The sequence below is a fragment of the Hydra vulgaris genome, chromosome 14 (assembly GCF_038396675.1).
Source record: "Hydra vulgaris chromosome 14, alternate assembly HydraT2T_AEP".
NCBI classification, from domain to species: domain Eukaryota; kingdom Metazoa; phylum Cnidaria; class Hydrozoa; order Anthoathecata; family Hydridae; genus Hydra; species Hydra vulgaris.
In genome coordinates this window covers 30,212,604-30,232,486 of record NC_088933.1, presented here as the reverse complement: position 1 = coordinate 30,232,486, position 19,883 = coordinate 30,212,604, and the positions used below count along the sequence as shown (strand labels likewise).

General features: G+C 27.6%; 1 protein-coding gene across 2 annotated transcripts in view; it reads right to left on the bottom strand.

Moving 5' to 3' along the window:
- LOC100197068 (uncharacterized protein C12orf56) overlaps positions 1-15,991 on the bottom strand; it is a 43,791-nt gene extending 27,800 nt beyond the window's left edge. Inside the window, exons 1-3 of one of the 2 annotated variants that reach the window (XM_065818202.1) lie at positions 15,509-15,991; positions 13,610-14,266; positions 9,081-9,154 (exon numbers count right to left, since the gene is read on the bottom strand). In XM_065818202.1, coding sequence (XP_065674274.1) covers positions 9,081-9,154; positions 13,610-14,266; positions 15,509-15,784 — 1,007 coding nt within the window. In that variant the 5' untranslated portion in view covers positions 15,785-15,991. The remainder of the gene's footprint in view (positions 1-9,080; positions 9,155-13,609; positions 14,267-15,508) is intronic. The other variant, XM_065818203.1, reaches the window with a different exon arrangement.
- Between the last annotated feature and the right edge of the window lie 3,892 nt (positions 15,992-19,883).

The following is a 19,883-nucleotide window of genomic DNA, read 5'->3' as shown; positions in this document are numbered from 1 at the left end:
TATATATATATATATATATATATATATATATATATATATATGTGTATATATATATATATATATATATATATATATATATATATATATATATATATATATACATATATATATATATATATATATATATATATATATATATATATATATATATATATATATATATATATATATATATATATATATATATATATATATATATATATATTAGGGTAGGTTGATTTTAATTCCGCATATTGCATAATATTGCAGTAGTTGATGTTTTAAATATGTTCATATTTAATTGTTTTTTAAAATTAACTGCATTTCTGAATGATTTAAGTTAATAATAATTTATAACAATTAAGCTAATTTTATAATAACTTGTTAACTATTTGAAGATTTAAATAGTGAAACTTTTATTCTTATATTTACATTAAAATATCAAAATAAACATTATTTTTACAATTTAAAACATTTTGAACATGGGTATATATATTTAGGAAAACATTTTCAATTAAAAAATATCATCATAAGAATGTGAATAATGTCCTTTCAAAACATATGGTTTACGCATCTTCCTGCTAAGTAGTTTAGTTAAAATGCAGCTGTGTCGATTCTCGAATCCATAAACATATTGGGATGCTTCCGACACAAGTTTTACCGCTCGCTCAACACTCTGGGAGTGAAATGGAAAGTCGGGGATTTCAGGTTCAAAATTATTGTCAATCATATATTGGATTTGCTCAATTGAAAAATGTTGCGTTGTTGGGGGCTCCATAAATTTAGTATTGATGATGTCAACCAACTCATACAAATGATTAGCATTAAAATTAAATTCCGGAATTTTCTTCAAACTTACTTCCAAACTTTTGTTGTTTACTCTATAAATATAAATCTAAGGCAATTACCACATTTTATGTGTCTTTTTTTTTTCTTAATTTATTTTTGTTAATTATAAAAAAAATACCTTTGCCTTAGAGCCAGTAAGAATTGAAAACCAATGTTTCGTATATTGCTGTCATTATCTTTTAGCATGGCAAAAAGAATATTTTCAGGTTTTAGACACAATGCGTTGTTTTTAATGTTTTTTTTTTAACAATATGTTTTACATCATTAAAGGGGAGATAATTTATTCTAGTAAGAGTAGAAAGGCGTGGAGATTCGTCAAAATTTTGAAGATTTTTTTAATTTCGAACCACACTTGAGCGTAAACCTAAACAATAAAATATACAAGTTTTTTAAGGTCTGTTAGTATTTCTTCTGGAATATATTTATCTACAATTGGGTTTTCAATACATTCAAACAAAACTTGATTTCTATCCTGAATATTTTCAGCACATCTTTTGCCAAGTAGACCACTGAAGCTTCTTGGCCCGGTTGTGTCACCATCAAGTTTCACAAAAAGAGCTCTTAACGGAAGTTCATTTTGATGTAAGGCGCATCCAATTAGATGTAGTTTTCTTTTTAAAAACTCTTCTAGTTTTACAACTAAGCCACTTATTGGTCGAGTATTGGTAGCAGTATTATCAAGAAGAACAGCTTGTATACTTTCCGAACTGTTATGTTCTTGTAAAACACTCAACGTTTCGGTAGCAAGAACTAAGCCTGTAGCACCAGTGACAGGAATCATCCTATGAGTCAAATAATTTCCACTCGATTCTCCATCTTCATAGGTAAATGTGAGGTGATGTTCAGGTTTAATGCATTTCTTTTGTACTTCACCTTGAGGTGAGTTTATTACTTTACTTGTTTTAGTTATCGAGCTTGCTATCAACCCCAAGACAAATTAACTGTTTTTTTTGTTCTGAGTCCACATCTTCACTAACAATTTTTACTTTTGACTTGGCTCTATCTAATTTGCATTCATCAATCAAAATATCTTTTATATCAACTTCATTTTTCAGGAGATATTTTATGTCATGTAGTAAAGTATTTGCAAGGGCTGCACCTGCGTTTGACAAACACTCGTTTTTGACCAGTTCCATTGCAAATCTTGGAACTTTAACCAAGTTGTATTTTCCAATAGGATTATTTCTTGGCTTCCATTCACCTTCATCCTAAAAAAAGTTAATAAAATAAAATACTTTTTGTTTCATCTACTGCAAATTTTTCATGTATTTATAAAATATTTACCTCCGTAATGGTAAAACCACTTGTTTCTTCAATTAAGTTTACGTGTGTTATGAGGGATTCATCTTCATCAACTAGCTTATAAGATATTTTTTTTCGTTCTTTATCAAGTCTTTGAATCCTTTTGACAGAAAATCTATCAACGGAAGAAAGTTGATATGCATCTTTTGGACCAATTTTTTTCCTCTGATCACGAAGATAAACTCTGTCTTCAAGAGGTACTTTATTACTTTGAGAGCAAAGGCATACAATATGTTCTTCTATGCAATTTTCTTTATTACATGAAACTTTTCTGTCACTACAGGGAGACACATCTAATGAACAGGAACATGCAGAAATATCAAAAAGTTTGTCTAAGTTTGCATCAAGATTTCTTTCAGCGCTTGCTTTTCCGTGCTTGCGATTAATATCCTTAACAAGTACGAGAAGATCTTTAACTTTCCTATTAATTCTAGATCTTTAACTTTCCTATTATTCGTTATAAGAGGTAAACTTGGGTTTACTGTAGCCCAAATTTATTTTATGTGATTGCTTATTTACTGAGTCACTAATACGATATCTGCATTTGGATTTATATGAACAAGGCAGTAATAGTACTGAATAACCTGTCTAAAAGTGCTTGGATCTGTTATTGATAATTCACATGGGCCACCACAATATTTTTTTTCACTTTTCATCCGTGTAATTGCAGCCTTTACTTTTGGCATTAATTATATATGTAAACTGTATTAAAGTATAACTCTTAGAGTCATGGGCAACAGCGTGACTTTTCAGTGGGGGTGAAAGGACCAAAAAAACCTAAAATATCAAAACTTACTATTAAAAATCTGCTTTGCTAAAAAATAAAGAAATAAAACCCTTTTAAAAAAAAATTTTTATTCAAGAATTGAGTAAAACCATTAGTTCCTCCGACTAAATTAAGTAAATACATTAGTTCCTTTGAAAAGTTGCAAAACAAAAATTATTTAATTTAAACAGGTAAAAACATTACTCTAAATATAAAAATCATAAGTACCTTTGATATTAAAAGATTTCTTTAATTTGCGATTTTTTTTTTGAACGTTCTTTTAAATACTTTATATTTAATTTTAAAAACCAACTTTTAAATACAACCAAGATACAATACTTTTAAATACAAAAAAGATTTGCAAAATTTAAATTTAAATGGGTGTAAACGATTTAGCGAAAATTTATTGGCTTCTTAAAACAATCGCGCTTTTTAAGAAATCGTTTATTGGTTACTTTATAAATTCGAAACGAGATTATTTAAAACGAGATTAGTAGACTTAAAATAACATCTTTCAACATTTGAAATTAACAGTTTAACAAAACTAGTCCAAAATTAAGACTTGAAATGTAAACCCACAAGCCATTTTTAAACCAGGATACTTGAGAATTGGCAAAACCTTATTTCTAACCTAAACACAGTAACTGCAACATTACGCAACTTAAAATTCAAAAAAAAAGCTAAAATCGACCTACCCTAATATATATATATATATATATATCAGGCCTTGTTAAGAAGCGCTACGCAGCTCCCATTTTGCTTGCGAAAAGGCGATTTGCCTACGCGTTCAGCAGTTTTGCGCTACGCAAAAACTTATATCTTTTAGAATATTTAAATTATCTTTTGATTACTGTTAACGTGACGTTTATTCAGAAGAAATAAAGTCGTAAGAAAATTTAACCGCAATTGTAAAATAATAGATTTTTTTGTTAAAGAAACAGTTTGTTTCATAATTTTTTTTTTGTTATTAAAAATTAGTTAAAAAAAAAAGTGTTTTAAGTTTTATCTTAAGGAATTAAATATATAAATTCCTTTTAAATATAAAAATTATTTTTAGTCATAATAAGTTTAAAAAATGCACGATTTATTTTGATGTAAATATTTTATTAATAAGATATTTTGTTTATTGTTAAATCAATAACGTAAAGTTTTAATGACGTTCATTTAATTTATGAAAATAAATTATGATCACGAATATGTTATCGGTAACTGATAAATAACAAAAAAAAACTTTATTGTTTAAAAACATTATTAAAAAGAGTTCACAAATTAAATAAGAAAAAATGTATTAACAGTTAATAAAATAACCAAAAACCAAATATAAAATCATAAGAAAATAAACAAATATTTTACGTTTCATGAAAAAAATATTTTTTTTAAAATAAAATTTAGTTCATATTTGAAAAAAATAATAAAAACGATTTTTTTAATAAGAACTTAGATTTTATTTGTAACTTTTGTTATAGTGAGAAAAAAACAAACTATTTGTATGATTTTTAACGCGTTAATAAAATAACTTTAATTACAATGCGGTACTTGAAAAGACGCTAGTGACGCAATATAACTTCTAACAAAACAAAATATATTTGCTGAGTTGAGTTACTTAGAAATGCGCTACGCGTTTTCGCTACGCAGCGAAATCTCGTAACAAGGCCTGATATATATATATATATATATATATATATATATATATATATATATATATATATATATATATATATATATATATATATATATATAAATGTATATATATATATAAATGTATATATATATATATATATATATATATATATATATATATATATATATATATATATATATATATATATATATATATATATATATCAGCTAGCCCAATGGCGTTGCAGATACCGCAGAATTCCCAATGAGTTTAAAATTCCTAAATTTTAGGACCTGTTATTTGTTTTTTTTCGGTTTTTGATTTTTTAACGGCCAGCGACTGCCAAAAATGACCAAAGTTGCTGTTTTAACATTCCAAAATAAATTTTTGCTTGGCAAAGTTAACCGTTTTAAAAAAAATAAAGATTTTTAATAGGGCAATGGTTAAAAATTTTAATTATAAAGAGGTTTAAAATAGTTTTGAAAAATGATGAGTTTTAAGAATTATGAGTTTTAAGTTTTTATTAAACTTCAAATTAAACAATAACACACTTTTAATTCACCTCATTGATGCGTATCAGTTATGGCATAAGCTATATCTTCATTTTTTACACATCTTCTGTTTTACTTCATGATAAAATCACTGATTGCCTATTATATACTTGATTTAAGTTCTTATTTTATCATTATTTTCTGTTTTTAATTCAAATTATTCTTCTTTAAACTTTTTTTTTCTCATTCTGTTTTTGTCATTAATTTTTTTTTATTAAATCTTTTTAAAAACCTCTTGAATTTTGCCACCATTTAATTTACGAGGCTAAATTGATCTTCATGTTGTTGTTGCATGCTAAAGTTTCAGATTTTCTACAGCTACACTAAGTTTCTATTTAAAATAATGATCAATCTAACTTATTAATAAAATTTAAAAATTAAGTACTTTACGTCTTTGTGCGTTGCAAATTTTTGTTTATTAAAACTTTCTTATGTTTAATTAATAATTTTATAAAAGTTTGATTATATTTTATAAAGAGTTTAAACGAGTTAATTGTACAAAAATATTAAACATTACAAACAATACAAACTAAAATTACTTTGATGTTATAAAAAATTTTAATGAGTGCACATGTTAACACATGCAAAAACCATGCTAAAACATAATTACTTTCTTTGAAAGCGTATTTAGTTATTTAACTTAATAGTAACACTATTGAAAGAAATAATCTTTAGAAAATAAAGTCTTTAAAATGTGTTTTAAATTTTAGTTACTAATTGTTTTTTATAAAAAAAAAAAGCATTATTATTTGCTAAATAAAGTTGCTGAAGTAAAGCGTGTCTTAAAAAATTTTAGGCAAACGCCAATGTTTGCATATACAAAAATATAGAAATGTGACTTTATTTTTCAACAACGTCTTTTTGACGTCTTTTTTTAACAAAAGTTTGCATGTTCGTAAATTTGTCGCGCAAAGTCAAGCATAAGTTTGTTACTTTAATATTACAAGAATATATACATAACAAGTATAATTTATTGCATCATGAAAAAATTCTTTAGACGAGCGTTGTTTTTATTGCTTATAAATAAAGTTTTTTATTTTCTTATTGTAATAGAATGCTGGTATTTTACGAATTATTAAAAATAGTTATTAAAATAACTGTGTTTTTTACTTTAGTTACAATGATAATTATATTTTTAAGAAAAAGTTATACTTTTGCGAGAGATATATGTATATATATACATATACATATATATATATATATATATATATATATATATATATATATATATATATATATATATATATATATATATATATATATATATATATATAATATATATATATATATATATATATATGTATATATATATATATAGTTCTATAGATTGTTGCATTTGGGAGTACGGAAGGAAAAAAATGATTCTTAAGCCAACAAATACGTCGCTTTTAATTACTTTTGACTTTCGTCCAACATTTGCGTGTTGTCAGAAAGTTAAAACCATTAATTTAATTACAAATTAATCGTTTTTTAAAAAAACCGCAAAAACGCAAATTTAGTTGACCAGAATGTTTTTAAAAACATTTTGAATGTTTTTAATAATATAAACAATGTTTTTATTTTTATTTTTTTAATAAAATGTATATATATATATATATATATATATATATATATATATATATATATATATATATATATATATATATATTAGTAACTGACCGGGGTTGATATTTGACTGGGGCCAGGGCCAGGGCCAGGGACGGGTTTGTGACCGGGGCTGCATAAACATTTATACATCCTAAAGTATATTTTTTAAATTCAAAACTCATGTTTTATTTTATATTTTATATATGCATTTTATATATGTATATATATATAAACATCATTATGATCAACACAATCATCATAATTATTTTTATTATCATCATCATCAACAGCATAAAAGAGAACGGGTAAAGCCTGATGATGATCATCATGATCATCATCATCATCATCATCATCATCAGCATCATCATCATCATCATCATCATCATCATCATCATCATCATCATCATTATTATCATCATCATCATCATGCTTCAGTCTTCCTCTTTTATGCTGTTTTTCTAATATAAACAATCTAGAGCATTTTTTTTTCTTAAATAAAGCTTATTCATACAATATGTAAAACACTCTCCTAGGTTTTCTTACTTATACCATTTTCTACTGAAGTTGCTACCTCTATACATGCTGATACCTAAATTACTTAATCTTTTCTAACAAATTTTGTTCAATACAATGTTTTTTCTAATCAGTCTAAGATTCTGCCTCTTTTTCTTGTCTTGCTAGAGTCACACCATACATCCATCTGATCATCTTCTCTTTCGGCAAATATTACATCATATAAATACTAAAGTTCATATAACAATGAAAAGATATCATATGACAGCATCTAAATAAATAGCAAACACATATGCTTATATCCATAATATGTATACATAAAGTGCATCTTGGAAGCTTTTATTCCTTCTGGACTAAAAGTTTGGAAGCTTTTACTCCTACTCTTCAGTTTTAAGTCAAACCTCATTCTACTCCACATTTTTCACTATCTTGAGCAATTATTTTATTAAACATTAATCATTTCCCTCATCTTTTTTATAAAAACATCTCTCTTAACAACAAATGTCTCTTTATTATTGCAAGAAACCAATATAAAAAAGTCGTCTGATGTTAAGCTCTGTTATTCCCAGTTTACTAAATCCTGCATTCTCAGTATCTTTAACTAAAATAAGTTCAACATTTAATCTCTAACTCATGGGTCTGATCTTTTTACTTCTTCCCAGAATAAAGAAATTCTCTAATTTGACTCTTGAATATAATGGACATACTCTTGCTGACAGTGAAACAGATTAACCAATTGTTAAAAATCAAAATCACTCTGGCTTCCAATTGCAAAGCTAATTCTCAATTAAAGACTTCAACAGTTTGTGCTCCATACAAGATTTCCATCATAGTATTAAAAAAGTCTTCTCCAGAACTTTCTTCAATTTTTAGTAAACTTTCAAAAGGTGCTTCCAATTTTTCAAAACTCCAGAAAACCATTCTGTTATTGGTTTCTTTATATAATGGTTTTGATGTTAATAAATTATTTCTTTCTAACTGCAGTTGTAAAATTATTCTTGAAGGCCTACCCTTTTTTTATTTCGTGTAACTTTAAGGGTACCACAAGGTTTTATCTTTGCTCCTGTATTGTTTCTTATCTAAAATAACCATCTTCATGAAACCTAAAGTGGCTCTATTTGCTGACGACTCAACTTTATATTTTTATATTTTTGTCTTGACAAAAAATCTTCACTTTTTTATTGCTTAGAACAAGCAGACAATTTTTAATCTGATCTCTCTTCTGTAACAGCCTAAGGCTTGAAGTGGCTTATTGATTTAAACTCTATACTTAAAATTCACAATTTTTGTAAGACAACTAAAATCATTTATTTACTGCAATTTTGTTGGGATTCCTATTTTGACGAATAACAACCCTTTTACTCTCAGACATAGTCTAAAAGCATATTGTCAAAATAATTAGACCTGCTTTATCTGCCAAGTATGAGCTACTCTCCCATTGTTGTAAGGTTGCATTTTTTCTCTTTTCTGCAAATACAATCAAGGTCAATGCTCAAACTCAAAACAAATCAACTTTATAATGATAAAACAAAACTCAGTCTTGTAAGGCTTTTTATTCAACAAATTGCATCCTTTTACTTAGAATTAAGGTCAGCATTGTCAAATGCTGATCTTAATTCTAAGGGCTGACATGTATGTATGTATGTATGTATGTATGTATGTATGTATGTATGTATGTATGTATGTATGTATGTATGTATATATATATATATATATATATATAAATATATCAGTAACAAAACATTTAATATAAAAAAATTTAGCAAGAAAATAGCACACACATATATGTTGTGTATGTATATTTGAATTGACTATATACATTAAATAGATGCATAAACAGAATAATGTGTTTTAATATATAAGAATATATTTAGAATACATAAATATATAAAAACATAGAAACTTGTAACACCTGCTATTGTTAGCATGAAGCTTGGTTGATGAAGTGTTTTTTTCTTCAAACTTGTTCATTTCTTTTGTAGCTTTCTTAAAAATTAGTAAAAAAACTTAAAAATTTGCAAAAAAAATGTAACATAAATAAAATTATATTCTTTCAAATAACAATTTTTTTATAATCTAAAAGCGATGCATTTTATAACTTATTCTCCTTAAACAAAACCTAATAAGAGAGGTTACTCTACCTCTATGGTAGCACTCAGAGAGGTTGATTTTATCACCAGCTGTATAATATCAAATCATTAATTGTGCTATGCTGTATATGGATAGTGTCCCTGTTACTGTTGTTAGTGTGCAGAGTCAATGCCACATACAGAGCTCTTTGTGACAGCTTTGATGTGATAATTTGATTGGTAGGAATCTAGCAACTGCGTCGCTCATTGTTTAGTGGGCCAAGTACTACCTTTGTTTGAGTCAAGTTCTCTCTCTACTAATCAAAATAATGACTGAAGTACTAAAAAATATTTAACCCAAAAAAAAAAAAAAAGGACCATCAAATTGATTTAAACTTGTAAAAATAATTGCATTCTTCAAAGTAACTTAACCATCGAATCTTACCTCATGCAAAGTTAAGCAGACCTACTTGCTTGTTGTGAGACTAATTTAAATTAATTGTTTAATCTTCAGGTCTCAGTTATTACCTTTTGATTCAAAAAGACTCGAACATTCAAATTCTTGAGCCAAGGATTTATTTTTGTATCAATTTAATTATTTGTTGTGAAATGTTTTTATTTTAGTAGCAATTTACCTTATTTTAATTTATTTTAATTTATTTTAATTTATTTTAATTTATTTTTTTAGTTTTCATTGTTCTCCTACTTCCTAAAACTGCATTTATATAAATGTTATTTCTGATCAAATTGAAAGAAATAATGTCTTCCCTCTTTATCCATCTGCATATATTAATGTTATTGACAACTTTAATGCTCATCATGCTAAATGCCTTAGATCTTGTACCATTGACACTGCTAGCACAAACTCAAAACAATTATCTTTCTTAATACCTAAAAAACTGACTATAATCCTTAGTGACTTTTTTAAATGATGATCCTTGGAATAATGTTTTTAGTTCGGGTGAGTCAAATCAACAAATGTGCAAACGTTTGTTAAAAAAAAGACAGAAAAGCGAACATCAAAAAAATAAAAAAAATATATATATATTTTTTTTGTTGCTGTTATTCACCTCCTCTAGGCCGATAAAGCCACTACAGATGAGGAGGTTAATAGTGGTTATAACCCTCTCTCAACTCTAAAACTCCGAAACACAAACCTTGACAAGCAAGGCCGCTGCGCGGAGAAACAAGTTGTATACATATTATATAATATATATAATATGTATAAAATATATAACAAATTTTTCAAAGACTTTAAAAGAAACCATGCATGCAAGAAACATAATTACTTTTTTTATTACCGTTACTTTTATGTAAAATAAAAATACACTACTGAAGAAAGTCATAGTGTTTTAACATGGCTTTTACTTAAAATGAATGCATTTGAAATTAACTTTAAAAGAAATCATGCTTATTTATTATGATTGCCTCCTTTAAAAGCGTGTTTTTTTAATTTTCTTTTTTTTTTTAAAGTGTTTGCATATTAAAAAGTCTTTTATTAGCTTTTAAAAGAATTTTTAAGTTTAGCTGAAATATTTATAATCTTATAGAATATAGAATATTTAGAATATTTAGAATAATAAAATTATTACGCTTATTATAGTTTTATTTTTTACTGTGTTAACAACACCATTAATCAGTGGTGTTGCCGGGTTGATGTCACCCAATGAGGTAAAGTTTTAGTGTCACCCCTATAAACTTTCACCAACGGCACCAACGACGCAGGTTTCGAATTTCGAAAAAAAAAGGTCTTTTAATAAAAAAGTTGGAGGCTTACTGTTATATTTGCATTTTTTATTTTAGTGTCACTCCTCAGTGACAGGTTGTGGTGTCACTCGGTGTGGCTCGCATCCCCCTTGTGACACCACTGCCAATAATATAATATTTTTTATTAATTTAAAATTAAATACTTAATAAGGTATGATTGTTTTTAAAGGTTTTAAAAAAGAATTGTTTTTATTTTAATTTTAGTTTTATTTAATTTTAACTTCTTCAAGTTTATACATTTTTTATTAGGAAATAAATTTAACAAACTAAATTGAGAAAAATTCAATACTTTGTATTAATGGATAACAGTTGACAATCATTAGGTTATTGCATATTATCAATTATTTGTCCTCACTTTGCAAACACTTTCACTACAACGTGGTGTCATGGTAGAGCGCTGCTATACCATGATACTACGTGGTAGGCATGCAGTAGTGGTGTCGTGGTAGAGCGCTTGCTTTATAAACGAGAGGTTCCGAGTTTGATCCCCACATTGTCCCTGGTAGTACCACGCTCAACTTGTTTGTCCACGCAGCAGCCTTGTTTGTCAAGGTTCGTGTTTCGAAGTTATAGAGTTGAGAGAGGGTTATAAACACAATTAAGTAGCCTCCTCATCTGTAGAGGCATTCTCAGCCTTGGGGAGGTGAAATAACAAAACAAAAAAAAATTGTTTTAAAAAACAAAAACTGATTAAATTCAATAAGCATCTTTGATAAATCTAATAACTTATTAACTAGAATAAAAATTATTTGAAAATGAAATTTCCTTTATTCAACATATACCTTTTAAATTAGACATTTGTCAATAAATAAAGATCCGAGTGTCACTGTACATTAAAAAAAAAAACGATTTGTCACGCAATGTAGTTGCTTAAAAATTGTGCCTTATGAGTATTCTTTTAAATTCAGAAAGGCACCGACTCTTTTTTTCTTTTTGTCAGTGTCAATTCAAGTATCACTCTATCCCATGATTTTCTCCTTGTTTTGAAGTTCTTTCTAATTTTAATTTCTTTTTCACTTAAACAACTTTTTAAGAACCAATATCTCTCGAAATTTAATTAAAAACCATTATCATATTGATGATATGATAATGATTGGTCTATTAATCTCTAAAATGATCATGATTGGCCTATTAATCGCAGATTACTTAATCTTTGATTTTGTTTGGGCTTTTATTTTAGTCAGGTTCTAGAGGTTTTTAAAAAGTTTTTAACAATGCGATTGCAAATCAATTCTAAAACTTCATCTCTCATACATAAATCTGATTTTGTTACCTCTCACAAGGATAAGACAAAATCATTTGCAAAAAACATTTTAAAGCAGTTTAACCCATTGTCATTCAAATTACTCTGGTTTCTGTTGCCAAAGTTATTTTTTACAGCTTGTGGTCCCAACAACATTCCTATCACAGCCATATAAAAGTGTTTTTCAGAACTTTAACAATCTCTGAACTAGTTATTAAGTGCATAACTTTTGTTTACATACCTGCTTGAAAACAGCATTTATAGTTCAAATTTTTAAAAAATTTTGAGATTGCACTGATGTCTCTGGAGATTGCAGTGACACTTCTGGAGATTGAACTGATGCTTCTGGAGATTGTACTGACACTTCTGGATATTGCACTGACGCTTCTGGAGATTGCACCTTCTTATGCCTAACATTTTGCTTTCTGACAATCAATACAAATTTCAATTTCTTGTTAAACTGCTGAGTTGTTAGCCATTATAAAAGTTCTATCAAGCATTAAATGGAACCAGTGAGAAAAAGCCTAATATTCTTTAAAAACCAAAGTATTATTATAAAGCTGACATACCTAAAATGTAGTTAGATCGATTCTAGCTGCCGAGTTTGAGCACCAGTTCCATCATTGTAAGTTTGCATTACTTTCTATTTTCTACAAATACTACCAGGTTTGCTGCTGAAGCAAGCTATTGTCTCTTGTTTAGTTTTGTTTAAAATACAATTTTGAGCGACTCATCACTCAGCAAAGTTGCTGAATGGTGAGATTTATTTATTTCATTGTTTCTTTATGTTCAAAAAACTCAAAAAAATTATCTAGTTTTTATTCCTCAAACAAAAAATGTTTAAGAATTCTCTACCAACTTTACATATTCTTTCATACAATTTACAATTTTTCAAGTCTTATGTCTACCATTTCTTGTCTCTTCTTTACCTTTTTTATTTGACCATTTTCTTGCTTATTAAATCTCTTCTTTATCTTATAGTCCTAAATATTAATGGTAGTTGCTGGCAGCCTTTTTGGGAGTAAATTTGTTTTGTCTATTTTGTTTATAAAAAACCAAAATTGCTTTCCTTTTGAAGTTGTGGATTGAGAGCAAGAAAATGAGATAAAAGGATAGTGAGATAAAGGAAGATTGTGAGATAAAGGAAGGTCATGAGTTAAGGAAGATTGCAAGATAAAGAAAGATTATGAGATAAAGAAAAATTGTGAGATAAAAAAAGTCTGTGAGATAAAGAAAGTTTAAAAAGAAGAAAGTTAATATTTCTGAATAGTGTTATAAAAAACTCTCGACACATTCATTAAAATAAAATGATGACAACAACAATAATAAAAATAATAGTATTGGTTAAAAAAAAATACTCACTAGAAGTGATTGAATCCATGTTTCTCTTAAAATATTAAATAGATTACTACTTTTAACTACAGTCAAAATTTCAACATGATATACTTCCTCAGTTTCTGAAGAGTTTTTTGCAGGCAAATCAAGAGAATTAAAACTTTTTTTGGACTTATCATCATTGTTAATGTTAAGAGAATTAAAAAATCCTGACGACTGGGTAAGACTTGATGAAAGCTTAATTGATTCTTTGCTTTTTTTTTCGGCAAAAGCTTTCTCTTCTAGTTTTTCTAATTTGAAAATGTCATTCCACGAGTGATTTAAAGAAGATGACAAGCCTCTTTGCAAAACAAAACTACTTTGTGACAATTGCTCATTGGAAAGCGAACTGCTTTCTTTACTTGGACTAATTTGAAAAACATTTGTATAAGAAGCATTGAGCATTTCAGTACCTGTAACAGGCTTCGGAAGCGGCCTAACTTTTTTAATTCCTGCTACATTATCAAAGAAATTATTGCTGAGGGATGAAGTAGCATTATTAGGAGTAGTAAATCCTCTCTTGTGATTAAGAGACTGATTATTTAGTTCACTAAATAAATTATTTTCATTTCCACAACATAATAAATTCATGTGAACAGCATGCTCCTGTAAATCTCCATGAAGAAAATCTGTTTTCTCATAGACCTAGAGAGAACATATTAAAAATACAATGTGTAATAAATATATATGTTAACAATGAAAGTAAACATAAAAATGTAAAATGCAGATATTTGTGTAAACATGAAAAAGAACAACATTTTGTTTTGCCCTAAACCAGCAAAAAAAAAAACATTTAAATAAACTGCTATAAGTAAATGAATTAGTTTTTTTTAGAATTGAAATAATTGAAATAAATACATTTAAATAAATGCATTTAAACAGTAAAAATTACAATGTTTTAAAAGTAAAAAAGCAGTAAAAATTAATGTTTTAAAAAAAATTTTAACCATTATTTTATGCAATTGAGTAATATAAAATAATTATGATGCAGAAGTTAATAAAAGATATATATATATATATATATATATATATATATATATATATATATATATATATATATATATATATACACATATATATATATACATATATATATATATATATATATATATATATATATATATATATATATATATACACATATATATATATATATATATATATATATATATATATATAATATATATATATATATATATATATATATATATATATATATATACATATATATATATACCATATATATTAAATATATTATTATATATATATATATATATATATATATATATATATATATATATATATATATATATATATATATATATATATATATATATGTATGTATATATAATAGTGTTATAAAAAACTTTTAACATATTCATTAAAATAAATTGATAACAACAAAAATCAGGATAATCAGCATCTCATATTCAATTACTAGGAAGAAGGGGAGAGGGAGGAAAACTTGGTAATCCTAAGGTTCAAAATCCAACTTCATTTTTTTGTTTTTTGTGCTCTCGTCATAGGAGACTTTTTAAACATAAAGAATATTTATTATAACAATAAAAGAAAAAAGATTGCTGCCCCATGCCAAACCCACAGTCAATGTAGCAGCTTACTCCCTCACAGCAGCAGAAAGTCTATGTATGTACTGAAGCCAATAAATATTTCTTAAGTTCAAAAAGTTTCCACTGATGAGAGCGCAACAAGCTAAAAGATAAAATTATTTTAGGTTGCTTAATTGTAGCTTTACCAAAAACTGCACTACCACCTTTAACTTTATCCTTAAATCACTGTTTTGTTGTTGATTTTATAAATACAAGTAAAGCAAATTTAATGGTAGAAAATTTTAATTAAATAACAAAAATTAAAGTTTTAAAAACTCACTAATTTTATATCTCGTATATTTTTTAAGCATAACTTAAGAATAAGATCCGAGTCTTGGTTAGCAGGAGAATTTAAAGCATAAAAATAGTTTGAAGAAATCGCTGTGTGTTTATAACTAGGTTTTCTCATCAGTTTTTGACCAGGCTTATCTGTTACAACAATAGCAGGTTCTATAGTCTTAATGCTTTCATAGTCTTCTTTTGCCAATAGTCTTCTCAAAAAAGAATCTGTGAGCTGGAACTTTTTACCGGTGCTATTCAATGTAGTTGTTGACATATCAAACAACAGCTATATTTTTCATTTCTGTAGTTTTTTATTTGCATTTTTTGCTTACCTTTCCATAAACGTAACAATTTAAAAAAATAAATAAACAGAAAAAAAAGGTTGAAATAAAATTATATTCGTTATTTACAAAATCACCAGGGATACATTCTGGAAATCCCATTCAAGCGTCTGAATATCTGAAACATTAAACATGTTTTTGAATATGAAGCGTACTTTATCGGTTTTATCGGTTATTTTTTGAACACCGGAATATCTTTTAACTCGGAAAAAAAAAATGGAGCGAGAATAGAAACTCAAAGTGGTTGCCTAAGAAATAAATCTTGATTTTTTCACACACACAAAAAAAAAAAAGTCTGTTTCATGAGCAGAATTTTATCCTCTTTAAAATGGTATATAAATTACACATGTTTAATTAATATAAGTTCTTTTTTTTCTCATTTTTATTTAGTGGTATATAAGGTTTTTTTCGCATTGTTGTTTTTCACGCTTTTCTTCATTGGTAACTTCAATTGAAATCTCAAATATCTTGGGTTTATCTCCTCAGATAATCCTCAACTCCGTATCGAACGTAATGTGTATCTTAGGTTGGTTTTTATGGTTTTTAATAAACTAAAAGTCATTGATTGAATGAATATCTTTTATATATGTTTTAAGCAACGTGATGCGACATAAGATATATTATTTATTAGATTTTTATAAATGTATATTGAGATGTAATGACTTATTTGTGTTTTTTATTACTTCTAACTCTTTTAGACATAAATATATAACAATGGACAATGGGAATAAGCAAACTAATGCAAGAAAAGTTAAAAAAAGGCTCCTCCCGATCGGTTTATGAAACAGGAAAAAATTGATCTTTCTGCCAAAAGACACAGTTCAAATACAATAAGCATGTGTTCTAGAGCAAAAAAATTAAATATGGATATTCAGAATCATTTGAAGTGTTGTAATCTTTTTGACTTAATATCTTTATTAACTTTTCTGTTCTCAAAAATATTTTTTTGGAAATAGCTTGTCTAAAATGTCATATGCTTACCATTGAGCTACCATAACACACAAAATTTTGTGCGATAACACACAAAGAAGATATTAACATAATCTCGAGTTCAAATGTAGACCTTGTGACCAATGGAGTCTTACTGTTTACTCATCTAAAGAATGTGTAAAGAATAGCAGTAGTACCACTGGAAGAAATATATTTGAAGCAAATGCAAGAGCGGTGATTGCTTTTCGAGAGATTGGTTGAGGTCATTCAAGTTTAAACACATTTTCTCAATGCATGAGCACGTATGGTTTAGCCAAAAACGCTTTTGATAACCTAAATTCAAATGAGATATATAATGCATATAATGATGCAGCTTTAAAAAGCATGAAAAAAGCTGCAAACAATTTTCAAGATTCTTCAAATGGTCCAACACAACAACGTATAAAAATAAAGGGAGCGTGGCAGAAAAGAGACCATTTGTCTCTTAATGGATTTGTTACTAATATTGTTGAAGATAAATTTGTAGTTATGAGGGAGAAACAACAAGGGTCACCAGGTTATGAAAGATGGAATGCTGAACATGTATGTAATATTAATAATGTTAAGTGATCTGGACCTGTGTTGGGAGCTGTTGCTATTAAAATCTTTGAACGTTCTGTGGAAAAGAACAACTTAATTTACAAAGAATACTTAGGAAATAGAGATTCTTTGTCTTTTAAAGAAGTCATAGCAGCGAGTCCCTATAAAGACTTTAGTATAACACTACTCAAATTGAGATGTATTGAGCATGTTTAGAAGCGCTTAGGTACTCGTTTTAGAAATCTTGTGAAATCACATAAAGGTACAAAGAATCTCATATCAGGAAAGGGAAAGTTGATTGAAAAAACAATCAACTCTATGCAAACCTATTATGGAAAAACTATGAAAAATAACTTAGACAATGTTTATGCCATGAAAAAAATAATCGGCTCAGTGTTATTTCACTGTACTGCGTTTACCGATGAGAAACAGCGGCATGGAATGTGTCCACGCGATGACACTTCTTGGTACAAATGGCTGTTAGATAATACTAAAAAGACAAAAACATTTAAAAACACCATAAGTTTTCCAATGTCCATTCATTGCCTTTTAAAACCAATCTTTGTAAGTTTATCAGAAGATGACTCGTTGAACAAATGCGTTCACAGCCAAACTCAGAAAACTAATGAATCGTTCAACTCAGTTGTATGGACTCGTGGTTCCACAAATTATTTCATTGAAAGAAGAACGTTTGAGTGTTCAATTAACTCAGCTGTTTTACATTACAATGATGGGAGTGGCGAAGTGAATGCAGTTTTAGGACACTTTGGCTTACATGGAAAGGTAACCGCTGAAAAATCCATTGCACGAGATCGCAAACGTGTTGCAAGAATAGAAAAGCAATTAGAAAGAAATTAAGAGCAGTCAAAAGAATTATTAAAAAGGCTATATGGCTATTGAGAATAAAAATGAAAAGGTATCGTGGTTTATTCTCCTCCGGCTAGTTGCCATACAGAGACCACCATACCAAGGCACGCAAAGACATGTTCAGCCCCCCAAGAAGAAGCGTCAAAACGCTTCACGGCCGAGAGTAAAGTGAGTTTTGGAAGAACGAAGTTATCTTAGTGCAAAAGATAGAAGTAATCGTGTTAGACAGATAGCATAGAGAAAGCGGACAGGATTGCACATGATGTTAGATTGTGCAAAAGATAGAAAACATGCCGAAATTAGGTTAACCTAATGACAGCAGTTATCATTTAAAGTTTTACTAAAATTTTAGTACTGTCTGAGTATAAAAATGAAAAGTGTGAATCTTATGATGCTGGTAGTTTTTAATATCTTTTTTTATTATTTTAAAGAAAAACTTGATTTTCTCATGCTTATGGTTTTACATAATTTTTAAAATTTTCAAACATGATATCTCAAGATTGAGTGGATGAAATAAGTTAAAAATTTCAGGAAATACTCTTATATTATATATAATCCATACATCTTAGGCTTTTCTTTTATTGAGGTAAATTTTTTTTTTTTTTTTAGGTGCTCCAAGAAGTCCTTACGGTCTTGTCACGGAGCACCGCGGAAGTGGATTTAACCAGGAATTTCACGCCTCCTTTCTTTACCGTGACGCGTAAATATGTCCAAAGCTCGTTTTGAACCTTGATCTCCTGCTTATTAAGCAAGTGCTCTAACCACTGCGCCACAGCCGCACAAAATAACTTCTTAATAACTTCCTAATTTGTGACATTTATACAAGTAATGATATGTCTTTAGAACTCTTTTTACTAATAGAGGCATAACTTTCAACTAAATGAGTCAATCAAAAAATTGAAATGACAAATGGATTTTACTATCATCTTGAAGCTATGTTGAAATTTTGATGTAGTTACCATGTTCATATCTGCAGATATCGTGTTTTGAAATATTGTATTTTTTTGTCTCATTTTAGCGATAAAATAGGGTAATCGAGGCAAAAAAGTTTGGTATCTTTAAAATATTATGTAAGTCAAGGCCATTTATATATTCCAAAATTTGGTTGTTTAAACTCACAGGGTCAAAAAAAAGTTGGTTTCTTGGGCAACCCCCTCAAGTCAGACACCAAGATATCCCTAAATAGTATTGTTTAATTAAGAATGTTACCAAACTTTGTTTATTTTCTTTAAAGATTATCCAGTTTTACTCTTAATGGAAAATTGTACATTAGATGCTATTAATTATTGTTGTGAAAATAAAATAATAGTTTTAACATTTCTTTCACACTGCAGCCATCGTATGCAACTTTTGGACATGGCAGTTAATGATCCTTTTTAGCCTTTATTGTTTGTGTTTGAGTTTGATTGGCAATTGGGGTATATATCACTCGATGATGATGATAATGGTTATTATTATGATTAACTTTAACTTTAATACAATCAGATTGTATTAAAGTTTAAATTTAAAATCAAAATACAAACTATTGGTAAGCTTCAGTGAGACTGCTAAAAAAACAGGTTTATAATAGACAAGCTTGGTATCTAAACCAACAGGTTCTTATTCTGAGCACAAGGCTGTAAATTTTTAACGTGGTCAAAAAAAAAAAAAGAAGTT